General features: G+C 34.2%; 1 protein-coding gene across 1 annotated transcript in view; it reads left to right on the top strand.

Annotated features, from left to right (window-relative positions):
* Positions 1-27,323, top strand: part of LOC136041440 (calcium release-activated calcium channel protein 1-like) — a 38,275-nt gene extending 10,952 nt beyond the window's left edge. The window contains exons 2-5 of the mRNA XM_065726108.1: positions 6,816-6,939; positions 10,876-10,980; positions 13,987-14,189; positions 25,811-27,323. Of these exons, the coding sequence (XP_065582180.1) occupies positions 6,816-6,939; positions 10,876-10,980; positions 13,987-14,189; positions 25,811-26,204 (826 nt within the window). The 3' untranslated portion in view covers positions 26,205-27,323. The remainder of the gene's footprint in view (positions 1-6,815; positions 6,940-10,875; positions 10,981-13,986; positions 14,190-25,810) is intronic.

Genomic DNA, 27,323 nt, shown 5'->3' with positions numbered 1-27,323 from the left:
GTATGCAGGTTGGCAGAATAGTATATAAGCAATATTTTAATAACAGTTTTGTGTGTGAAGTTAAAGCTTACAGGGCTTGTTGTCTGAGATGTTAAACTAAACAAAAGGACAATATTTGCCTCATAATGCAACTGCTTCTACCCCTGCTATTATTATTACTAGTTACTACTACTACTGATAAAGGTAACTAATATTAATTCTACTGCTATTACTACTAATACTATTGCTACAGCTACTGGTGCTACTACTACTGCTACTAAAGCTAAGGTTATCAAGGTAGAAATTTTGAGAGATTTAAAAACTGTATTGAACTAAAAAAAATACATGCTAAGTCAACAACAGTTGCCAAGAGGACTTATCAGCAATACTTCAGGAACGATTGGTGGTTGAAACTTCCATCGTGTGTTGAAGGGGATGTTAAGAAAACCGAAGGTTCTATGTTCATACTTCAAATAGTGCAACTACTGCCATTACAACTATTACTACTAAACAAGCTCATAGTATTAGGGTGAAGCTTTCGAGGAGGATTTAGGCAGTTTTTGAACTATATCAAAACAAACTATGATCAAGTAGATTGTCAAAAGGGTGATAAGGCAATATCTCAAGAACGCCTTGCATCATTAAGTTAGACTTTTCAGGGTAAGTTTGGGCGGACTCGAACTAGCCAGAAGACACTATATGTACGCTACTTCTAAAGTTATTGTAGCTAATGACGGCTGGGGATTAAGTTGAAACTTCTAAGAAAATTTTAGGTGGAGTATCAATTAAAAAAGAGACTACATTCATACAGGTATTCAAAAGGCCATATAAGCAATGTCATATGCAGCACTGCTTTAGCATAGCTAGTAATATCATTTAAACTTTTTTCGATTAAAATTAAAAGTTCTAGTGCCCCTTTTAAGAGTTAAAAGCGATTAGAGGGCAATCAGCCCTCCTCTTAAGCTCATAATTTTCCAAATACTTCAAATTAAAATTTAAAGGATATGTAAACAGTTTATATAAAATATAAAGAATAGGCAAACAGTCCTCTAACTATATATCTAGGAATATTAGGTATGTCACCCTCCACATTTATGCAATTTTCCTACTATGCATAAAAAGCAAATTCTGCGTTAAAATCGAATCAAAACGCTCTGTGTGTAGGCTGGTTGCCAATAAGACATCTCATTATTACCCCTAGAACGACTTAGGGTATTAAGGTGAAACTTTCAGGTCTACTTCTATTACAACTTTTACTCAAATAATTTAACCAAATCGAAAGAGTGTAAGTTTATCTAGGTTGTCAAAGAGCATAGATAGAATTTTTCTGTAATGGTGTTAAATATTATTTTTCATGTCAACTAGAGGAGATTTTATGTCAACTAGAGGAGATTGAAAAGATTTTTAAAATGGTGTATGCTATCAAAAACTTTTGAAAAAGTTTCTCCAACATACAAATAGCAAGCTAAACTATAAATTCTCACAGAAATTTAACAGAAAAATTTTTTTTTTCAACTCAAAGTAAGGAGCAACATTAAAACTTAAAACGAACAGAAATTATTTAGTATGTGAGGGGGTAGTTCCTCCTCAACACCTCACTCTTTACGCAAAACTTTTTTAGTACATTAAAAAAAGCTTCTTATTGTTCTAATTAGCCTAACATTGTGTTTTAGGAGTCATTGTTAAAATATTGGGTCAAAATTCAAACTTTAGTGTAAAGAACGGTATGTTGAGGAGGATCTACTCCCCTAATATACGTAACAAATTCCCTTCATTTTAAGCATGTGGGGGTTCGCTCGCTAGTCAACACCTTGCTCTTCACACTACAGTTTTTTAGTACTTTCAAAAAGTTTTATTCACATTAAACAGCCTTTTTGATTCAGGGGTCATTTTGATCCCTGAGTTGGAACACAATTCAAACTTAAGCGTAAAGAGCGAGGTACTGATTAGGGGTGAACCCCTCACATACGTAATGATTTCTGTTCGTTTTAAATTTTATTGGTGCTCCGTACTTTCAGTTGAAAAATTTATTTTTTTATGTTTATTCGGATAAAGAGCGGGCAATGCCAGAGTAAAAGTAAGAATTAATGGGATGAATCTTTTAATTTAACCTGCACTGCTAAGAGAAAGACAAAAGGATATTAATTGTTTTTGTTTCTTTGTAGAAATGCCTCCTGGAAAATAATTCTTTGGAAAATCAGGGAGTAAGAAATTTGATAACAGAGACACGAGTCAGCCGTTTCAATTGGTGTAAAGCCGGAAGTGCTATCTAGTAGGAGGGGGCAGTAGAAGGCGATTTTCTCCTCTTGATTCTAAAAACAAAAACTTTGGCATTTTCATAAAAAGGAAATAGAAACAAAATTGGCCCTCCTCTAAATTTGAATTTTTATCTTCATTTAAAATTTGAAAGAGTCCTTGCCTCTCACCCAGAATGTTCTTGAATCGGCGCCCTTGGCTAAGTCTTTTGGATATTCAAAGGTGGATATAGAGCTAAATCTTGGGTGGAATATGACAAGGACACCAATAGTTGACCAAATTAATAAATTTATTTGAAAAAGAAAGTGTGAAAAACAGCAAAAAAAAGGAATGGGGGGTTTGAGAAAAATCTTGGAATTCATGGTCCCCCGGCGCCCTGGATCTGCCTAGAGAGTAAAAAAAGACCTAACAACGCAAACGATAGTATAGCTGTAGCATACCCTGTAAATTCAAACAATTAATCATTAATTCAACCGAAGACTGTTCAACATGCCGTTTCGATTTATTAATCTTAGTTATTGTAAAAAAGTTTATTTTAATTCAGATAAACTGTTACGTTCAATATAGGTGCAAAAAAATAGCAAAGAAATCCTTATGAAAAGGAATGATCCTTCTCTGTCAGAAATATTACGCTATAGTTGTGCAATAATGACAAGTAATTTTTATGCAATCCATTTTTCTTCATGTATTAGGTAATTTGAGCAGTTGCATAGTTAACGGTAAACTCAAGTCAGATTTCCCTTGCTGGTTTTTTTTTCTATCTCGTAGTTGGCTTATTTTTTTTTACCCTAGAAATTAAAGGTTTTTTTACAATCAGCGATGTTAATTACCAGGGGCATATCCAGGATTTTGGTTTGGGTCCGGGGAGCGTATATTTTCGCCGGGAGATGTCCAAAAGGACTTTACAAAATGCATCAAAAATTTGTTTATACGTCTTTTGTTACATTTTATGAGTCAGACAAGAAATTCAAGGGACTCGAATCCGCTATCACCACCTTCCTGGATACGGCTTTGCTCATTGCTAATGTATGTCCTCACAGAAATGAATAGAGCTGATTAGATATCACAATACTACTATTTTGTTAAAATTATTATTATAGAAAATATAAATTAACAATATGGATGGAAGAAAACTGAGAACTGATCTTTGATAATTTACTACCATTGCCCTTTTCCCCAAGAGAAAAATATTTAAATTTATTACAAAGAAAAATTTATATAGTATCTATGATCAATATTATCGAAAAAGGAAACAGCAAAATTTTCTCAGGGGTCCCTTGATACCAAATTATGAAACTTTTCAGAGATATAAAATGATTCAATCGATCCAGTTTCCTAGGAGCACAGCGCTCTTTACTTTCAGAGGGACTCCCCAGTTTTATCTGTTGGATTTCGTAAGGTACCAAAAACACCAAATATTATTCCGACTATAGATAGATTTTGGTCCTGATATTAGTGAATAGCTACCTCAATTCTAAATTCCAAAGAGCACTTGCCTTAGTACCGAATACCTCATTTTAGTGAGAACCATAGAAAAGACCTTCTATACATTTTCAGTACCCCATACTTTGTCTTCCCTACTGTTACATAGAAGGAAGTAAAGCTGACATAACTATGAAGCATGAGTATTCAAATAAATTTACAGTTCCTAATCTGCTCACTATTAACTCTCAAACACAATCTCAAGGACATACTAGAGAATTAATTGACTCTACTTTATTTTAATGGTGCTCTCTCAAACAGAAAGAAATCATAAAAGCCTCACTTTAGAATTAGGACTCTTAAACACTCCAAAGGAGTCTCCAAGCATCATTCTAAAAAACAAGGCTAGATTCAATTTTTCTAGCAGTATCGTTGTTCCAAGTCGGAAATCTCTGTAAAAGAAAAAAGTATTTTGTTTGAACGTTTCACACTTTCAAAAAACCATACGGATGAAAAATGGGTAGGTAGGTAGGTAGGTATGCGTTTATTTCATCAAATAAAAATTACTAAAATTGCACTTACAATCAATAATATGCTGCTCAATTTAGGGACCTAAAATGTCCCTGTTCAGCAGCAAAACTACAACAAATAAATGATAACTATTCATTCAAAATCAAAGAAATACGCAAAAAAAAACACTATTCAATCTCTAAACAGCCATCTCTCATCATAAAAAAAAGAAGAAAAAAAGGGATAAAAATTTAACCAATATAATTTATAATTTATTCAAAAATATTTTTTTATTCTTACTTTAAATAACATAAGGTTTTCAGAACACCTAACACTCTCTGGAATTGAGTTCCAAATAACAACACCTACATGTGTTACCTCCATAAATGGAGGTAAAGACTAAAACCGGAATCCCCCTCCCTTGTCGATAACCCGTGAAGGTATGCCTTTTTAGGCTATATTTAACAAAAAGATGTGTACGCGAAAAAGGTGGAAATACACAGTTGTTTTATGCTTCAGGATGTAGCATTGATGTTTGGTAAGGTTATCCAAGTGTGTTTGCTTAGTTGCACGAATTGTTACTAAATTATGTTACAACGGAAACTAGTAATCTATTTTCTCTTCATACCTTTTTAAACTATTTGTTTAATTTAATTTGATTTGGAAACTGAACCAATCAGTAAAAATTAGTTTTATCAGAGTAGAGAATGAGTTTTCTTGGGGCACCTTACCAATCCTTATCTTCCCTCTTTACTTCGTAAGAGCGGAATAACGACAATTTTCAACGGTAAGGTGTGAAATTTTATTAACCCCTCATTTTGTATCTTTCACATTTTTTTTCATGAGGGGATTGGGGATTGGTGCGTTACAATGAAGTAATATAGCACAAAATTTTGCAAATTTTTTTGACAAATCTATGTCCTGTCTTTGTAAAGTTCAGTCGATCTGACATCCGTATATTCATTCTGTTTGACTTTCATATTTTGTTTTTATGTCACTAGAACAAAATGTGTTTCTAAAGTTATGAGAGGGGATTTTCCTCTAGGCTATGAACGTTTACGCAAACGATGATAATATTAAGTTCAATTTTAAAGTGCATTATATTTTATATATTGTTCCAATTTATTAAGTTGAAAGGTAAATAGTCCAGATCTGTATAAGCGTAAAAAGCAACAAAGACCCCACTGCCTTTCTATCATAAACATCGAAAACAAGAAGAACAATAGGGAGTTCTTCTTGCAAGACAGTGGAATTCTATGTTTAAATGAATATTTCGACCTATGTCCAAGGGCCGTTCTCAGCAAAACATATATATATATAAAAGGAAAGAGACTTACAATAACATCCAACCACTAAACTAAAATGAGGTTGTTCGAGAAGCAATTGAAATCAGACTTAAAATAAGTAATAACATTCTTTAAAAATGGTTTTGGGGGAATACTCACTAAATGTTCTATACACCAATTTGATTAAAAACAATTTTACAAAATATATTAAAAAACTAGAAGACACTAACACAGAACCAGTTAAAATTCAAGGTTAGCTGCCAGAAAAGCAAGATTAGCAGTGAAAGCGTGTTTTTAATTATTTTTCTTTCACTTGCAATGAATTGCGTTTTTTCAGTCACTTTCTTTATCAGTCGAAATCATTAAAAAAGATATCTTAAAGCATTTTCCATAATTTCAATTATAATTAAATAATTTCATAAAAATTTTAAATAATCTAAGTTTAAATACTTTTTCGAACTAAAATAATGAAAAACAGCTTATTTTTCTTTTATCCGAATCACAGCTTAGATATTAATATACAGTTATGAAAACTCGGGGACACAGTGCTCGGTAGCGATGGTAGCCGCTGGAGACAGGAAACTGGGATTGGCATCTAATTGGTAACAGGTAACAGGTACTGGTATCTAGGCTGTGTATGAAAAAAAAAATTGCGTTCCCGCCTATGGTGTAGAAATACGATCTACGCGTCGGAGCGCGGGCTTGGGAGAGGCTCTAAGTTCAGAGCTCAGTATCAAAAGCTTCTCTTGGGCAAGATAGGAGTTTTCATAACTGTATATTGATATCTAGGCTGTGATCCAAATTTAATATGTACTGGCATCAGTTTTGCTTCTTGTCTCATTTGCTCATCCATCGTCTTTCCCATTGCCTGGGCCAGATCCTTTCTAAATCAATTAATATTAACTTTTTTTCTACAACATTTCAATTAGCTAAGTTCCAAAGGAACGAATCCAGGTTTTTATAGAATATCTTTGAAATCATTTTTGCCAGAATATTTTTTTCAATCCATTTGGAAAATCTCAAGAAAAATTACCTCAGAAATATTCTTGAGGGTTTATTATGACTTCCAAAAAAGAACTGTAAAATAGCCTAAGAGATTGGAGCCTTCGTAATGTCTGCTCTAACTTATAATTTTCCATTATGTATTTGCCACCGGTTTTGGTCAGGACTAATTGTTAATTTTGTAAATCAACACATGGATGGGGAAACTCGAAAGCACATAATCTGCTGTAAAAAAAATAAAAATGTTTTTTCTTATGAGAAAACAATGTTTTTTCTTAAGAATGTTATTTAATTTTTTATTGACTTATGAAACGGGTGAAAATAGTAGAGAATTTAAATTTTGTATATATTTCAAATTAGGAGAGAAGATCCCTCCCTTGATGAAGATGATGGTTTTTACGAGTCCGAATGCACCCCAAGTGCTATATTTCCAGAGTTGTCTCCTCTCGTCCCTCCTTCGCCATTCCAAGCAATTCAGCTTAAGGTAGGTAGCCGGCTTGCACGTAAGGTTTTAATTGTTTTAAAAAGTAGAATTGTGGCAAAGAGTCAAACTTTAGCGTAAAGAGCGAGGGATTGTGGTGGGGACAACCCATTTCATATACGGAATAATTTCTGTTCGTTTTAAGTTTTAATGTCGATCCTTACTTTCAGTTAAAAAAAAACTAGTTTTTTTATTTAATTTCTGAACGTTCTTGAATTAATGCATTTTTTATTTTGGCTCTCCGTACATAAATTATTGAAATGAAATTTGTATATTATTTTTTTTTTTTTTTTTGGCTAAATGGCTTTCTCTTAGTTTTGATCAGACAATTTTGAGAAATAAGGTGTGGGGAAGGAGGCCTAGCTGCCCTCCAAATTTTCGGTTACTTAAAAAGGCTACTAGAATGTTTAATTTTTAACGAACGTTTTTATTAGTAAAATATATGCGTAACTTAAGAATTAACTTACGTAACAAACTTTTATATTCTTATATTTTTATTATGTATACGAGGGGGTTTATACCCTCGTTAATACCTCGCTCTTTACACTAAATCGTAAGTTTTGTCCTAATTCTTTAAGATTGACCCCTGAATCAAAAAGGACATAAAATAAATAGTTGAAATTACTAAATATACTTTAACATAAAGAGCGAGGTGTTTATCTCCTCCTAAATACCTCGCTATTTATGCTAAAGTATTTTTAGAACCCCTCATATGCTTAATAATCTCTGTTCGTTTTAAATTTCAATGCTATTCCTTACTTTCAATTGAAAAAACGTTTTCATGTTTATTTTTTCATTGTTTTTTTTTTGTAATGCTAGAAGATCATGCGCCCTTTTCATTGAATTTTTCTTCCCCCATGACATATTTCTCCAAGGAAATATCCTCCCACATAGCCCCCTCCCATCAACCCCACCCCTCCCCAAACCAAAAAAATCCTCCTGAAAACGTCTGTACACTTCCCAATAACCATTACTATATGTAAACACTGATTAAAGTTTATAACTTGTAGCCCCTCCCCCAGGGATTGTGGGGGAGTAAGTCATTCCCAAAGACATAGTTATTATGGTTTTCGACTATGCGGAACAAAATGGCTATCTCAAAATTGTAATCCGTTGAATTTTGGGAAAAATGAGCATGGGAGGGGGCCTAGGTGCCCTCCAATTTTTTTGATAACTTCAAAAGGTCACTAGAACTTTTCATTTCCGTAAGAATGAGCCCTTTTTGCGACACTCTAGGACCACTTGATCGATACGATGACCCCTGGGAAAAAAACAAAAAAAAACAAATAAACACGCACCCGTGATTTGTCTTCTGGCAAAAAATACGAAATTACACATTTTTTTTTCTTGAAATTTTCGCTATAGGGTTCTCTGATACGCCGAATGCGATGGTGTGATTTTTGTTAAGATGACTATGACTTTTAGGGGATGTTTACTCCTATTTTCCAAGATAAGGCAAATTTTCTCTGGCTCGTAACTTTTGATGAAAAAGACTAAATTAATTGAAACTTATATATTTGGAATCAGTGTAAAAATTCAATTCTTTTGATGTATCTTTTAGCATCAAAATTTCGTTTTTTAGAGTTTCATTTACTACTGAGCCGGGTCGCTCCTTACTACAGTTCGTTACCACGAACTGTTCGATCATTGCTGCAGAATTTTGAAGCTGTAAGGAAGGAATAATTTTAGGCACGTATGGGAATTCATAAGAACAGAAACAGACAAGCTGCATTAGCACGCAATAAGATTATAAATAAATTGTAGAAATTGCGGTACATTGAGGGGATCAGAGTAAATCCTCCTGGGTGTGTACCCGGCAACGCCGTATATCTGAATAAAACAGTATTCCTAGAAGAATTTGAAAAGGTATATTGAGATAATAACTATATTTGTATACACCACTCGCCATATCAGGCTACATCTAGATTGAAAAAATGTAACTGAAAATGTTAGCGACTTCTGAAGAGGTTGAACGAGGCAGAAACTTAACACAGGGTAGGATGGAGGAGAAATGTCCAAGAGTGTGTTGGCCTCAGGTGAATCAGGCTTCGGTGAATCAGTAGCATAAGCAGCAGTAACAGTACTAAGTATTTGGTGATATTTAAACAGTTTTTCAACAAAAACAAAGGGTCCTATCTTATTTTCCAATCAGCTCAAAAGTAAGCATTTATATCTGGAAAATGATTACCAAGACCCAAATTATGTCGGATTCAAACATATCTACGAATAGACAAGGATAAAAAGTCACTGTATTTTTTTCAAAAAAGTTTTGATTCAGGGCTTCCCAGCCATTTTTTTAATTAGAGGAATGCTTCGATTATTATCAGTCACCTAAAAATTTTTTGTCTAAATATTGACGTACAGCTAAAATAGTTTGTTCACTTAGAGCAGCAAATCTTAAGTACTAAAATAGATCAACTCGTAAAACACCCATCAGAAGAGCATAAAATAAATTCAATATGCTTTATCGTTTTTTTTTTTTTTTTTATGTATATATTTGTGCCGACACTACAGGGGGAAGTCCTTATTTTTTGTATTGAATTGTTGAGAAAAAATTATCAGGGTAGACACGATTAGGTCAAGACTAGGAGGCATAAGATGAAGTTAAAGTATTTTAAAAGGACTAAATATGTGTAAATAAAAAGGACTAAATAAAGGACTAAGTATGTGTTTATTATAACAGAAAAAGTGCTTCAGAAACGCAATCACAACAGCCATAATTTGAAGAACTGGACACTTGTTTTGCTTTCTTTTTTTTTACTTTGTTTATTCGTACTATTTTTACTGTTTTCTTGTGTTTTTTTTTTTTTTAGTTTCCTTTTACTTGACTTTTAATATGTTGAAAAAATTAAACGTCGCACAAGTCAATTCTAATGTATAAAGTGGTCAAAAATTTGGAACGTGACAATTATGTTTTGAGTACTGTTTCTGCGACTATTTTCCTTACTTTTTTTAACTTTTTCTGTTCGTTAGTTTGACTGGAATTTGATAGTTGAAAGAAACAAACAAAGTAAAGGTTGAGTATAATAGAAAAATGGCTGGAAATCGTAAAAGAAACAGCAATAATTTGAGGCCTTGACATTTGTGTTTACTCTTTTTCTTGTTTTCTTTTTCTTTATTGTTCTTGTTTGGTTTGTTTGTTTATACATTCGTTTTACTGAATGATGGAGGATTAAACGTTGAAAGCGTTGATTATACCAACGTTTTAAACATTAAGACGTGCTTACTTACCCTAACATTCAGAGAAATAGTCAAGTCCGCGTCAGTTCTTGATTTTGATCCACAATATTAGATGGTGTTATTTGTTTTTCTCAGAAAGAAAACCTCCCTTTCTCGTCTCTTTCCCAATCTCAAGTATGGCTATTCAAGTAGGCAGAAATGCCCCTGGTCTTAAAATAGATCCTTCTAAGGATATAGATAAGGTATATTTGGTGTTCGAACGAGATAGACATGAAACAGTAAGTTGAAACTAAAACAAACTGAAGTGTGATGTAGAGAATGTTGCTCAATACGCATACAAATGTAGCAAAATTAAAACTAATAGGAGCAGGAATGTATCTTAGAGCCGTTGATTTTTTTCAACCCCAACAACAGAAATGCACCGTAAAGGGGGACTATTGATCCTTCTAAATCTCATAATTCTTCTTGTATTGCTCCAGATTTTGGTTTTTGCTATTTCTATTCATTTATTTTGTCTTCATACAGTTTATCTGAAGTTCTGATAATCAAAATTGCAAAATTATATGAGCTAAAAATCAAACATAGCATCAAAATATTAATTAAATACTTTAGATGATTTAAAATTATGGCATTCCCTTTTTCGTATAACCTTATTACTTTTACACTTATTATTACTTTTTATAATATTGTTATTACTATATCATTATTAATTACTTATTATTACTTAATATAACCTTATTACTCTTATTACTATTTTAGGTTCAAAAAGACGAAGAATTTGCTTGCTGGAAGAGGCTAAAAACTGCGAATACACAATTAAAAATAATAATGGAAGTTTCTTCTTTGCTAGCTGGTATTGGAATTGTAAGTACTGGTGCTTTTATTTTGGTTCAATTCCTTAAAACTCCTGTTTGTTTACCTATCTTTATCAATATACAACTCCTGCAACCCAAAAATATTGATATTTCAGTCCTGAGCTTGAGTCTTGGGGAAAGAATATACCTCTAAGATTACCCAAAAGAGGTTTTATCAACTATTAAAATTTTGGGTTTTCGGATACAAAAATAATTGGGGTTAGTGGCAGTCCCTGGAACTGTCTGGAGTACTAGCACTCAAAATATTAAGGTTTACGAAATTTTCTGTAATTTTCTCATCTTTCTTTCACACCCTATACTTCACAAAGCAATATATTCTACTATTTTATGGACAATATGCTCAAATGAAGATACTTTGTTCTACTGAACACTAATTTCCGATGTATTTTAGCCAATCCCTAAAAAAAAAAAATTGTTTCTGCGAAAACCTTAAAATCTAATCCTCGTCCCCTATCTTAAATTATTAGCATGTCAGAAATCAGATTATTTAAAGTATAAAACTACATAAATTTTAGTTAAACAGTTCGTGGTAACAAACTGTAAAAATGAGCGACCCTGCTTAATAGTAACCAAAACTCTAAAAAATAAAATTTTGACACCAATAGTTACACGAAAAGAATTGTATTTTTATGTTGATTTTGAACATATAAATTTCATCAAGTCTAGTCTTACTCGTCAAACGTTACGAGCCTGAGAAAATTTGCCTTATTTTAGAAAATAGGGGGAAACACCCCCTAGAGGTTATATAAAAAAAGTCGTATATGAAAGGGCCTGTCCCCTCCTCAGCCTCTTGGTCTCTACGCTATAGTTTTTTATTATCTTTAAAAGTCGAACTTTAGTGCAAAGAGCGGGACGTTGAGGAAGGGACAGTCCCTTTCATATACGGAATAATTTCTTTTTTTTTTAAGTTTTAATGTCGCTCCTTATTTTCAGTTAAGAAAAGAAAACTTTTCTTCATCTAATTAATTACTAAACGCTAGTGCTGAATATATATTGAGATAATTAATAAATGTAAGGTAGACCTGAAAAAAATTAAATCAAATTTATCATTTTGACTGGACCAAACAAAGTGAATCGGCCAGAAGATTTAGTTGACGAAGCTTAAAAATTTTGCCTTTTTGGTTCTATTTTATCAACATACGGATTAATTATCAAACAGTTCGTGGTAACGAACTGTAGTAAGGAGTGACCCGGCTCAATAGTAAACGAAACTCTAAAAAATGGAATTTCGATGCTAAAAGATATATCAAAAGAATTGGTTTTTTATGCTGATTTTAAACATATAAGTTTCATCAAATTTAGTCTTTGTCATCAAAGTTTACGAGCCTGAGAAAATTTGCCTTATTTTGGAAGATAGGGGGAAACACCCCCTAAAAGTCATAGGATCTTAACGAAAATCACACCATCGCATTCAGCATATCAGAGAACCCATTACAAAAAATTTAAAGGTCCAATCTACAAAAATTTGGGATTTCGTATTTTTGCCAGAAGACAAATCACGGGTGCGTGTTTATTTGTTTGTTTTTTGTTTTGTTTTTTCCCAGGAGTCATGGTATCGACCAAGTGGTCCTAGAGTGTTGCAAGAGGGCTCATTCTGACGGAAATGAAAAGTTCTAGTTCCCTTTTTAGGTGACCAAAAAAATTGGAGGGCACTTAGGCCCCCTCCCACACTCATTTTTTTCCCAAAGTCAACGGCTCAAAATTTTGAGATAGCCATTTTAACTATGCCTAATAATATAGCCTAGTAACTATGTCTTTGGGGATAACTTACCCCCCCCCCCACAGTCCCTGGGGGAGGGGCTGCAAGTTACAAACTTTGACCAATGTTTACATACAGTAATGGTTATTGGGAAGTGTACCGACGTTTTCAGGGGGATTTTTTTGGCTTGGGTGTGGGGTTCAGGGGAGGGGGCTATATGGGATGATCTTTCCTTGGAGGAATATTTCATGGGGGAAGAGAAATTCAATGAAAAGGGCACAGGATTTTCTAGCATTACTATAAGAAAACAATGAAAAATAAACATCAAAACGTTTTTTCAAATGAAAGGAAGGAGTAGCATTTAAACTTAAAACGAACAGAGATTATTACGTATATAAGGGGTTCTAAAAATTCTTTAGCATAATGAGCCAGGTATTTAGGAGAAGATAAATACTTCGCTCTTTATGCTAAATTATTTTTAGTAATTTCAACTATTTATTCTACGGCCTTTCTGATTCAGGGGTCATTCTTAAAGAATTGGGACAAAACTTAAGATTTAGTGTGAAGAGCAAGGTATTAAAGAGGGGACAAACCCCTTGGTATATATAATCAAAAATATTAGAATATAAAAGTTTCTTACGTAAGTTAATTCTTAATTTACGTATATTTTTTACTAATAAAAACGTTCGTTAAAAATTAAAAGTTCTAGTTGCTTTTTTAAGCAACCGAAAAATTGGAGGGCAACTAGGCCTCCTTCCCCACCCCTTATTTCTCAAAATCATCTGATCAAAACTAAGAGAAAGTCATTTAGCCAAAATAAGAATTAATATGCAAACATTAATTTTAATAATTTATGTACGGAGAGCCAAAATCAGACATGTATTAATTCAAAAACTTCAGAAATTAAATAAAAAAACAAGTTTTTTGAAATGAAAGTAAGGAGTGACATTAAAACTTAAAACAAACAGAAATTACTCCGTATATGAAAGGGGCTTTTCCTCCTCGACAACCCGCTCCTTGCGCTAAAGTTTGATTCTTTCTCGCAACTCTACTTTTTAAAACAATAAAAACTTTAGCGTAAAGAGCTGGCCGTCGAGGAGGAAAAGCCCCTTTCATATACGGAGTAATTTCTGTTCGTTTTAAGTTTTAATGTCGCTCCTTACTTTCATTTCAAAAAACTTGTTTTTTTATTTAATTCTGAAATAAAACGCTAAACTTCTTTAAATTAGTTTTTCGTCCATACATAAGCCATTCAACTGCTGATACCATTAGCTTCTAGCTTTAAATTTTTCTTAGGTTGCAATGGTAGAGCTACCCGTTGGGCAACTGGAGCAGTATCCAGAAATTCTAATTGTTGGTTTTGCTTCTTGTACAACGTTATTAGTCGTAGTGCATACCCTTGCATTGCTTATTGGAGTCTGTATTCTACCCCATGTTTCATCCATTGCCAAAATGGATGAAATGGAATTCGCTGAGCGTTCACCACATGATTCTCTTAGGTGAGTACACTTTTTTCCCGCATTTAAAAAGAACTAAGAACAATCAATTCCCCAGCGTTCAAATGCCAAAAAACGAAACCCTTTAGACTATAAGCAATTGGCATAATAACATTAATGGATGTTTTTCTATAAACTACTCCTAACAACTCACCGCAGGCGCCATCTGACACCGACACAGCGAAGCATGCTCTTTCTCCTTCCTAGTCTATTGAAAACCTCCCTATCTGAACCCTCCTAAGAATTACCTATTTCCTTCAAATATTTCTTTACGACTTTCTCTCACACCAATTGAGCCAACCTGAATTTCATTTACTCACGCCATCTTCATTCATTTCATCTCATTTAGTGACCTGAATTTCCTGAATTTCACCTGAATTTCATTTAGCCCTAGATTGTTGACCGAAAATGACAATCTTTGGCAATCTGCCATCCTTCATCCACAGAGCATGCCCTAGCCATATCAACCTTTCTCCCATTATAGCCCTAGAAAGTATGATTTAACGGCATTTTTCATACAGCCCAGTGTTGAAATAGGGTCTGTCCGTCGGGTACCCAAAACAATCCGTAGGAAACTTTTCTAGAAAACATCGAGTAAATCTTAATCCGTTTTTGGAGCGCCCATGCTTCAGAGCCGCATTTGACCACTTCCATCACTGTAGCTTCAAATATTCTAATCTGTAATCGCAGACTTACCTGCCTATTATTTCAAACTTTTTTTCAGCACTAAAAACACACCCCGGGCCTTGGCTATTCTATTTTTAACATCTTTACTGTATCCACCACCTTTACAAATAATTGAATAGAAAAACAAAGTTTATTTTAACTGAAACTAAAGAGCGAAATTAAAACTTAAAATGAACAGAATTTTTTTCGTATATGAAAAGGGCTGTCTCCCCTCAACACCCGCTCTTTACGCTGAAGTTCTTTATTGTTTTAAGTAGTTATGAAAAAGGATCAAACTTCAGCGTAAAGACCGGGGCGTTGATGAGAGGACAGCCCCTTTCATATACGGAATAGTTTCTGTTCGTTTTAAGTTTTAATGGTGCTCCTTTCTTTCAGTAAAAAATCCCTTGTTTTTTTTATTCAATTTCTGAACATTTTTTAATTAATGCAAGTTTCAATTTTGGATCACCGCACATGAATAATTAAAACGACATTTGCATATTAATTTTATTATTTTTTGGCTATATGGCTTTCTCTTAGTTTTGATCAGACAATTTTGAGAAAAAAGGGTTGGTGGAGGGGGCCTAGTTGCCCTGCAATTTTTTGGTTACCTAAGAATGCCACTTAACTTTTGATTTTAGTTATGAGCATTTTTATTAGAAATAATTAAACGTAACTTACAAAATAACTTGGGTAAAAAACTTCTATATTTGTATGTTCTTGTTACGCATATATGGGGGTTCGCCCCCTCGTCAGTACCTCGTTTCTTATGCTCAATTTCAAATTTTACTCCGATTTTTAAAGAATGGCCCGTGAATCACAAAGGCCGTTTAGTCAGAATAAATAGCTCTTTTGAAATTACTAAAATACTTAAGCGTAAAGTGCGAGGTATTGAGGAGGGGACGAACACCCTCATATACGTAATAATTTCTGTTCGCTTTATCTTTTCATGTTGCTCCTTGCTTTCAGTTGAAAAACTTGTTTTTGTAATTAATTTATGAACGTCTTTGAATTGATACGGGTTTTGGCTTCGACTCACCGTGCATGAATAATTAAAACGAAATTTGCATATTAATATTAATTTTTTTTTGGCTAAATGGCCTTCTCAATGTTTTGATCGGACGATTTTGAGAAATAAACTCCTTTGAGACGAAAAGAATAATTTTGAGACGATTGATAGATCTTTTAAAACTACTAGAACACTTTAGCGTAAAGAGAGAGGTATTGAGGAGGGGACGAACCCCCTCATGTACGTAATAATTTCTGTTCGCTTTATCTTTTAATGTCGCTCCTTACTCTCAGTTGAAAAAACTTGCTTTTCTATTTAATTTCTGAACGTTTTTGAATTAATGCAGGTTTTGATTTTGCCTCACTGTATATGAATAATTAAAACGAAATTTGCATATTAATATCAATTTTTTGCTAAATGGCTTTCTCAAAGTTTTTTGGGATGATTTTGAGAAAAAAGGACGGGGGAGGAAGCCTTGTTGCCCTCCAATTGTTTTGGCTACTTAAAAGGGCCACTACAACTTTTAATTTTATTTATGAACCTTTTTACTAGTAAAAAATATACATAACTTACAAATTAACTTACGGAACAAACTTCTGGATTCGTATATTTTTATTAAGTATATGAATGGATTCTCCACCTCGTCAATACTTCCCTATTTATCTATAGTTTGAATTTTTGTTCCAATTCTCTAGGAATGACCCCTGAATCACAAAGGCCGTTTAATTAGAATAAATAGCAACTTTAAAGATTACTAAAAATACTTTAGCGTAAAGAACGAAATATTGAGGAGGGGACAAGCCCTCATATATGTAATAATTTCTGTTCTATCTAAGTTTTAATGTTGCTTCTAACTTTAAGTTTATAAAAATTAGCTTTTTTATTTTATTTCTCGTTGTTTCTTTAAATAACGCTGAAAATTCAGCGCCCTCTTCATGGAAACTCTCTTCCCTAATGGTAAATTCCTTCATGGAAAGATCTTCTAACGCAACCCCCAACCTCTGACCCCCACCACCAGAAAAAAACCCTAAAACGTCAGTATACTTCCCAATAACCAATGCTATGCGTAAACAATGGTCCAACCTCATAACTTTCAGCCCTGTAGGAGATAAAGTCGTCCTCAAGACATAGTTATTAGATTTTTTCGACTATGCTAAACAAAATCTTAAACTTTTGATATGGCGAGTTTGGAGAAAAAAATGAACGTGAGAGGGGGCCTAGCTACCCTCCAATTTTTGGTCACTTAAAAAGGGCACTATATATTTTAATTTCCGTTAAAATTCACCCACTAACGACATTCTAGGACCACTGGGTCGATACGATCACCCTTGGGAAAAAAAACAAAACAAATAAACACGCATCCGTAATCTGTCTTCTGACAAAAAATACGAAATTCCACATTTTTGTAGATAGAAGCATGAACCCTCTGCAGTAGAGTTCTCTGATACGCTGAATTTGATGGTGCAACTTTCATTAGGATTCTATGACTTTTAGGGGTGTTTTTTCATTTTTTGAAAATAAGGCCAATTTTCACAGGCTCGTAATATTTGATGGATAAGTTATAATTGATGAAACATATATGATAAGATAAGATAAGATTTTTATTTCAAAAAATCACTATCACAAGCCCTCAGGGGGCCGAATTCGGACTTCGGCGTCGATTGATAAAACAAACAAAGCAAAAAACACTAATAATAATGAATAATCAAATTATGTATAAAAAATACAGGTCAGAAAAAAAGTAAAAAAATAAGTCAGAAAAAAGGGAAGGGGACAAAAAAAAGTCAAGAAATAAACATATATATCTACAAATTAAAAGGGACACTAAAAAAAAGTCCAAAAACTCACAAAAAAAAGAACGAGGCATAAAACACACGAAAAAACATATATGACTTAAAAGGGAAACTAAACCAAAACAGAGGGGGGCAAGCAAATTAGTGTAACGAACTAAAGCACCTCACATGAAAAAAGGGGGGATACTAGTTGGCTATTTTATTTATTTTTTCTGTGATGAAGGGGACAAAGGTTTTTTCATATCTGGAAGTAACGCACCGAATGGGAGACAAAACTGGGATAGGCTCAGAAACAGCTCGAGGCTGTCGTAATCTGGATGGTGAGTGACGTTTGGGGAAAATACTTGCCGTCCGAGGGATAGTTATTGCATTTTTTGAAAAACGGAGGCACAACGACGACCTCCTTCGCTCAAGGGTTTCCAAACTAGCTTTTTTTTTAGGAGCAGAGAGTAAGGCACCTTGCCTTCTTTGAAAATTATTCGCAAGGCTCTGTTTTGGATTGACTCAATTTTGTCAGATTCTTTACGGGAGATGCCAGGGTGCCAAACTGGACAAGCATATTCAAGATGCGGGCGGATAAAAGACGTGTACAACCTTAAGGAGTGAGAAGGGGGACGCTATATTTACTTAGGAGCTTAAGGAGGGCAATAGACGCATTAGCTTTATGGATGATATCTTTAAAATGGATATCCCACTTTAAATTTGAAGAAATTGTGACTCCAAGTAATTTAACCGAGGATGCATAAATTTCAGGAGGGATAGGATTAAGAAAACAGGGCGAGGATTTGAGGAAACAAATCGGCATTATCATGGACTTAGAGGGGTTTACAGTCATATCTAGGTCCCTCACTTCCAATTTCATTGAGAATACTCATAGGGTCGCTTATTAAATTTCTGAAGCAACTTTCAACAATCGTTAGGTCATCAACCAATTTCCAACGGTCAGGAACTTCCTTCGCGAGGCTGTTAACCATGACTGAAAAAAGGAGGGGGCCTAGGAGAGTTCCTTGGGGTATGCCATTGTAGATAGGGAGAGGATTTGAGTAATGGTTCTGGTATTTAACCACCTGGGATCTATTTGTTAAAAAGGAGGCAACCAATTTTACTAGTAAGGGATCAATATTGAACTCGCTTTCAAGTTTCTCAATTAAAATATTGGGGTTAAGAAGGTCAAAGGCTTTCTGCAGGTCAATAGAAATTAAGTTTAGCCAGGAATTAGGTTTTTCGAGGATTTTCCCGATATGGTCAATAAGAGAAACGAGGTAGTGGGAAGTAGAAGTTGATTTTAGGTTTCCGAATATATTTAAAACGAACATTAAATTCTAATTCTTTTAATGTATATATTGGTATCAAAATTCCGTTTTTTATAGTTTTGGTTACTACTAAGCCTGGTCGCTCCTTACTACAGTTCGTTACTTCGAACTGTTTAATACTATCAAGGTAAATTTACTATAGAGAGTAATTGATTCCTTATAGTAGATTTAAATAAAAAAAAAACAAGTTTTTTTAACTGAAATTAAGGAGCGACATTAAAACTTAAAACGAACAGAAATTACCCCGTATATGAAAGGAGCTGCTCCCTCTTCAACGCCTTGCTCTTTGCACAAAAGTTTGACTCTTTCTCTCAACTCTACTTTTTAAAACAGTAGAAACTTTAGCGTAAAGAGCAGGACGTTGAAGAAGGAGCAGCCCCTTTCATATACGGGGTAATTTCTGTTCGTTTTAAGTTTTAATGTCGCTCCTTACTTTCAGTTAAAAAAAACTCGTTTTTTTTATTCAATTTCTGAACGTTTTTTAGTTAATCCATGTTTTGATTTTGGCTCTCCACAGATGCATAATTAAAGCGAAATTTGCATATTTATTTATTTGGCTAAATGGCTTTCCCATAGTTTTGATCGAATGATTTTGTGAAAAAAGGAGGGGAAGGAGGCCCAGTTGCTCTCCAATTTTTTGGGTACTTAAAAAGGCAACTAGAACTCTTAGTTTTTACGAACGTTTTCATTAGTAAAAGGTATACGTAAATTACGAATTAGCTTACGTAACAAACGTCTATGTTCGTATGTTTTTATTACGTATATGAGAAGGTTCGCCCACTCGTCAATACCTCGTCAATAACTCTTTGCATTAAAGCTTAAATTTTGTCCCCTGAATCACAAAGGCCGTCGAATAAATAGTTGAAATTACTAAAAATCCTTTAGCGTAAAGAGTGGGGTATTAGGAAGAAGTGAACCCCTTATATGCGTAATATTTTCTGTTCGTTTTAAGTGTTAATGCTACTCCATACTTCCAGTTGAAAAATTTTTTTTCATATTTATTTTCTCATTGTTTTTTTTTAAATAATGCTAGAAAATGCTGCGCCCCCTCTTCTCAACCTCCCCTTCCGACCAAAAAATCCCCCTGAAAACGTCTCTACACTTCCCAATAACCATTAATATATGCAAACACTGGTCAAAATTTGCAATTTGCAGCCCCTCCTGCGGGGACTATGGGGGATTAAGTCGTCCCCAAAGACATAGTTATACGGTTTTTTGACAATGTTGAGTAAAATGGCTATCTCAGAATTTTGATCCGACTACTTTGGGAAAAAATGAGCGTGGGAAGGGGCCTAGGTGCCTTCTGATTTTTTGGTCACTTAAAAAGGGCACTAGAACTTTTCATTTCCGCTCAAATAAGCCCTCTCGCAAAATTCTAGGACCACTGGGTCGATATGATCACCCCTGGGAAAAAGAAAAAAAAACAAAAAAAAACAAATAAACACGCATCCGTGATTTGTCTTCTGCCAAAAAAATACAAAATTCCACATTTTTGTAGATAGGATCTTGGAACTTGTACAATAGGGTTCTCTGATACCCTGAATCTGATGGTGTGATTTTCATTAAGATTCTATGACTTTTAGGGGGTGTTTCACCCTATTTTCTAAAATAGGGCAGATTTTCTCAGGCTCGTAACTTTTGATGGGTAAGACTAAACTTGATGAAACTTATATATTTAAAATCAGCATTAAAATGCGATTCTTTTGATGTAACTATTGGTATCAAAATTTCGTTTTTTAGAATTTTAGTTACTATTTAGCCGGGTCGCTCCTTACTACAGTTTGTTACCACGAACTGTTTGAACTTGCAATAATTTTATGGAGAGCGACGATCTAATTACCTGTTCCATATATATTATATTTACCTAATATATATATATATATATATATATATATATATATATATATATATATATATATATATATATATATATATATATATATATATATATATATATATATATATATATATACTGCTACTACTAACACTAACAACTCGCCCCTACACCAAGCCACCTGAGGCCAACACAGCTAAGCACCATACATATATATAATTACCAGGCTAAGCAAACATAAATAAAAAGTGATATTGGGCCCTATAGTGGTAAATTAATAATTTATTACTATCAGGTTTTAGCTACTTCAACATAACTACATAACTACACATATTCAATATGTGTTGGGCATTCAAGTATAACTCACGGTTTGAACGAAGTACTGTAGTAGTTGTTGAAGTGGTCTAGAAAGTTGATTTCCTTTCATAGAATAAGTGAACGAAACCAACCTGCTTTTCAGGTGCATCACCCTCAGCTTCACAGTATTGGTAATGACAAATCGGTGTTTCAATTCTTTACTATTCTCTCAAATTCCATCCGAAATGGACATTTTTTTAGACTTTGGGAGCCTGGTTCTGAATTTGACAGTCTTTAGACTCAGGTTTACTTATTGTCTTTAAATTGTTTCAAAGTTCTTGACGTAAATATATCAAAACTTCCTTTAAGTCCCATTTGTGCTTATATATCAAACATAGGATGAAATACTCAAAAAGGCAGAAATTTCAAAAAAATAAAGTTTAACTCTCTATATAGACCAACTATATGCAGAACGAAGGCACTTTTTCATGCGGACATTACCCAATCAAGATATCTACGATAGTTCGATCAAGTGTTGCTATTTCCAGTCAGATATCCAGCGTCAATTGGGGAGCAGGGGAATTGTCCCTACCCTCAAGATCTTTTTCTCCTCTAAATTTTGAAAAATTTTATAATAATTATTAAAAATTTTTTCGCTATTTCCACTGAAAAATTTCTTTGGTACTTAGTTGAGGTCACTACAGACACCATATCCAGGATGTAAATAAGTACTACAAGATTCTACATTAAGGGAAGAAGGTGGGTGGTAGACAAAAGACACTAGCTCTTGGCAACAAAAGCTCACCTAGACCCTCCAGGCAGCTTCAAAAAGTATGGTTGCCACCCCAACACCTATTGGTACTTTAGCCTCTCACGCAAGATATGGTAAAATAGAGAAAGATTTTCCGTCACTTCGTCCCAAATGTTTTCAGATTGACCTGCTATATGTGGGTACAAGGTTTTCCTTTTCTAGGGAAGACTGGAGCTCAGTAACTGTAACTGTGTCCTGTCCTGTGTGTGTCAGTAACTGTGTCCTGATATGCAAAAACTGAATGTTTTTAGATTCTGTGTCAATTGACAGCCAAGCAGCACTGGGAGGGCTTCTGGACTCTAAACTACCCCCTCCCTTCTAAATTTCGGCACAGCAACTCAGAATCAGGAATATTAAGCCCAAAAAATATAAATGGGGGATAGAGGAGCCACACAGCACATCTTGCTGTTATTAGCTTTTGGCTGTTATTAGCTACAGGTGTGTTACATGATAGGACTTCTTAAGCCTTGGATATGTGGTTAAAAATCGGTTTGAAGATAATAAGATTTTGAGTACTTCTGGGAACGAGCAAAACATATGAAAAATACTAAAACTTCGCAACTGAGTGCCAATTAAGATGCAGGAAAACAGATTATACTAACTAACAAAACTTAATAAGTCGAATCGAAGGATCGAATAAGTCGAACTGAAAAACTAAATTTCAAATTGAAAAATATGTCATATAGCACCTTTGGAAGCATCGCATCTATGCTTCTTTAATTGGATGTGTGGGGAAATGGTCGGCATAGGGTGGGGGTTAGTTACCCTTCTATCACTTTCCACTATTAAAAGGGGTATTGGCCCTTTCAATTTTCAATCGAATGAGTTGTTTTTGAAGTTTCTACTACAACAAATTGCCATCTCAGGATTAAAATCAGATCCATTTTGGTAAAAAAGAGGTGTGGCGGGATATCTACCTTCAGATCCTTTTGAATCTTAAAAAGAGCCCTAAAACCCTCCAAACTGACCCTCCTGTGTCCCCTCCAAAGATTATACGACCATACTTTCTATATATACCTTATATAACCCCAAGGCACAACTTCCAACCCTTTTCCTGAGGGCTGTGGGGAGTTGCCATCCTCAAAGACATAATTTCCAAGCCTTTCAATTACTTTGAACAAAATGGGTACCTCAAAATTTTTATTGGATGTTTTTGGAAATTTTTTGCGTGGGAGGGTGGTTAGTTGCCCGCTAATCAGTTTTGACTATTAAAAAGGATATTGGCTCTTTCAAATGTTTTCGAAGTTTATTCGACAACAAATGACCATCTAAAAAATTTTATCAGGCGGAATTTGGGAAAAGACGAGGTTGGGGAAGGGGAGGGTATCCACCCTTTGATCACACTGAATCTTAAAAACCCTTTTTAACAAGAACTCCTTTTTTACTAGAACTCCTGATTACCAATCAAATGAGTACCCTCGAAAGTTTATATGATCACCCTTTCAATACATATCTTATATGCCCCCAGGACACAACGTACAATCCTTGCCCTGAGGGCTCCGAGAGAGTTTTCATCATCAAAGATATAGTTTCCGGACCTTTAAATTACGTTGAACAAAATAGCTGTATAAAAATTTGGATTAGATGGGTTTGAGAAAATGATGAGTGTGGGGAGGGGGTTAGCTGCCCTCTAATTACTTTCAACTGTGAAAAAAGCACTAACCCTTTCAATTTACAATCAAAGGAGCGCTTTTTGAAGTTCTAAGTCAACAAATGGCAATCTCAAAATTTCTACCAGATGCATTTCGGGAAAATATGAGGTATGGAGGGAGTGTTTATACACTTCGATCACTCTGAATCTTACAAAGGGCACTAGAACTTTTAATTACCACTCCAATGACACCCCCCCCCCCGAAGTTTATAAGATCACCCTTTCTATATAAGCCTTAAACGACCCCACAGCATAATTACAACCCTTGCCCTGAGGGCTGTGGGGGTTGTCATCTTTAAAGACATAATTTCTGGATCTTTCAACTATGTTGAACGAAACGGCAATCTCAAAATATTGATTTGATGTGTTTGGGGAAATGGTGGGCGTGGGAGGGGGTTAGTTGCCCTCCAATCACTTGCAACCGTCAGAAAGGGCACTAGCCCTCTCAATTTCAAATCGAATGAGCCCTTCTCGAAGTTTCTACAACAACTCCTTCGATACCAAGTGCCCTGGTCTCAACAAAAGAAAAATAAATAAATAAATAAATAATACATTGTGCCCACATTGCTCTTAACTAAAGAAGGGCTATTGCGCTGTCCATGATAGTTCCTGAATTTTTATATCCTTTTACAACTTAAAAAGAACCTCCTTAAATAATTGTTATCCCCCACAATTCATTCTTTGCTTTTTGATTTAGAATTGCTTTGTCTGCACAGTTATCGGAGTTGGTTTATTCTTAATTGAGATATTTGTTTGTTGGATTCTTTTTTAACACTCGTGTTGTTGTCAAAAGTGAAAAAAAACTCAATCTCTTTAAATAAGCAATTTTCCTCTGCAATTTGTCTCTTGCTTTCTAAATTTGTATTTTCAGCCTGAATAGCGTCTTTAGTAATTAGAGTTTGTCTATTTATGACTAAAGAAAAAAAAATTCAACTGAAAGAAAGGAGCGACATTAAAACTTAAAACGAACAGAAATTATTACGTATATATGAAGGGGATTCCCCCCTCTTCAACACCTCACTCTTTACGCCAATTTTTTAAAGTACTTTTAAAAAAGCTTCTTGTTGTTCTAATTAAACTACCCTTGTGTTTCAAATCTAAGTTTTAACGTTGCTCCTTACTTTCAGGTGTAAAAATTGGTTTTTTTTATTAATTTATGAAATTTCCTTCCCCACACCCAAAAATGTATACACACTTCCCAACAACAAACACTATGCGTAAACAATGGGCTAATTTGTAACTTAAATACCTTTCTCCTGGGCTGTAGGGGAGGGGGTCATGTCATGTGCAAAAGCATAATTATTGGGCCTTTTAACTATGTTAACAAAATGGTTATCCCAAAATTTTAATCGGATGATTTCGAGAAAAAATGTACGAGGAGGTACCCTAGCTACACTCCAATATTTTCGGTCACTTACAAAGGGCACTAGAAGTTTTAATTTCTGTTCAAATGAGTCATGTGACGACATTCTAGGACCGCTGGATCGATACGATCACTCCTGAAAAAAAGCACACATCCATGATGTTTGCTTTGACAAAAAAAAATACAAAATTCGACATTTTTGCAGATAGGAGCTCGAAACCTCTGCAGTAGGGTCTTATGATACGCTGAATCTGATGCTGCAACTTTCGTTAAGATTCTATGACTTTTAGGGGATGTTTCCCCTTTTTTCGATTTCAGGCAAATTTTCTCAGGCTCGTTTTATTCAATGGGTAAAACTAAACTTTTTGAAACATATATATTTGAAATCAGCACAATAAGCCAATCCTTTTGATACATCTATTGATATCAAAATTCGGTTTTTTAAAGTTTCAGTTACTATTGAGTCGGATCGCTTCTTACTTGTAGTTTGTAACCACGAATTGTTTGATGAGTACTTTATTTCCTGTGTTCCTTTCAATGTAAGAAGAACCTCCTTAAATAAGTGTCCTCCGTCCACACTTCATTATTTGCTTTCTACATTAGACTTTTGTTGTCATCCTTGACAATATCTACAGTAATCAGAGTAAGTCTATTTATTTATATAGATAGTAATCTGAGTAAATCTGTTTATGATATAGAAAGCAAAATTGCTTTCTTTATTAGAATGTTGTTGTCAGCCTTGGTAATATCTACTGTAATCAGAGTAAGTCTATTGATGGCAGTTCAGCAGTTTTTGTCTCCTTTTTAAAGTTTAAAGAAAAAAACTTTTTAGACAAGTACCCTCCCTCCACAATTTTTTTGTGATCTATATTACATTTTCTTTTCAGGTTTCATATAAATATAGCCTGGACTTTGTCCACAGTTATTGGAGTTGGTCTATTCTTAATTGAGCTGTTATTTATTTGTTGGATGCAATTTCTCAAAACATCACCAGTAGCTTCTTGGATAGCAACATCGATTCTAGTGCCATCTATAATGTTGTTCATTTTATTTGTTATATGCTTCTATAGGAAGTTGGTCAAAGCGAAAACTAGTTCAACAATTCAAGACTTGGATCATGTAGAAGTAGTAGCGGCTAGTTTTAGGAGAGCAAGTATACAATCAGGACAGTATCGACCAAATGGATACACGCTAGGAGAACTACCAATTAAAAGCCGTAGAAGCTTTAGTTCAGAGTACTCGATTCCACGCATTAATCGATCATCGTCGATAACAGCCTAACATTTAATAATGAACTAATTTTGATGACCAGAAGCTACAATTTAACTTCAAACGGAGATACATTTGAGCCTTTTCACTGATGAAAACTAAAACAAATTTAAGAAATTGTGTATTCCTTCAGAAAAGCTGACATGGTGACTAGGATTTGAATTTTCAAGCATGCAGTCTATTGAAATAAGTATTTGTACTTATATCAACCGTATCTAGATCAGAGGCGTCAAATATAACAGAGGGTTGGATATCCAATCTGTTTGACCATTAAAAGCCAAATGTTAATTATATTCAAGAGTTTACTTTACTGGTGAAAAAAAAGAAAGGTTACTTGTAAGAAAAAAATTTACCACTCGAAAACTTAAACTCTTTTAACATATTTAGTATTTCTCACAATAAAACCAATCAGGTTCAAAACAATATAAAAATTGTCTTTATATGAATTAAATTTCCTTGGCAGACTATAACTGCTACTCAGCATTACCTAATCTGGCTTTAAACATTCAGGGTTATTTTTCTCTCAGAAATAAGGAACAATGCTATAAATATGTCACAAGGAAGTACACTTTTTAACACAGAAGTATAAAACATATTCTCTCAGTTTATCTTGGGATTTACAAATTGGATACGATGAAACTTCATATCCATTGTAGATTAAGAAAAAAGAAGAAAAATATCTGGTGTAACCAGCCAGTCACTATAATTTGTTGTTTCTTAATCCCTCCCCTACCAAATATCTCCGGTCTAGACTACATCTTAGTTCTGATTAAACACACAATGTGCCATTAAAAAATCCCTTAAAAGTTGGTATCAGTGGCGTCAAAAATTTAGGAGAGGGGAACATGTATTTTTAATAAATCAAGGAGGGCCGACTTGTCATTTTTTTAAATGAAAATACACAAGAAAAGGAATTGTTCAATGAAAATAATCCAAAAAAATGTATTTTTCAAAATCTTTGGGATACATGCCTCCCTCCCCCAAATGACACCACTGGTTGGTTTACTTTATGCTTCGTTTTTAGGAGTATGCATTTTTGTTCAATTATGAACTTTTTTAAGTAGTTGCTTGTTGTCGTTTGTATTTCATTTTTATATTAACCTAATGAAATAAAAATTTGCTTAGTAGCCT

The sequence above is a fragment of the Artemia franciscana genome, unplaced genomic scaffold (assembly GCF_032884065.1).
Source record: "Artemia franciscana unplaced genomic scaffold, ASM3288406v1 PGA_scaffold_23, whole genome shotgun sequence".
Classification (NCBI taxonomy): domain Eukaryota; kingdom Metazoa; phylum Arthropoda; class Branchiopoda; order Anostraca; family Artemiidae; genus Artemia; species Artemia franciscana.
The sequence above is the reverse complement of the archived record's forward strand: the minus strand, read 5'-3'. Positions and strand labels throughout refer to the sequence as shown.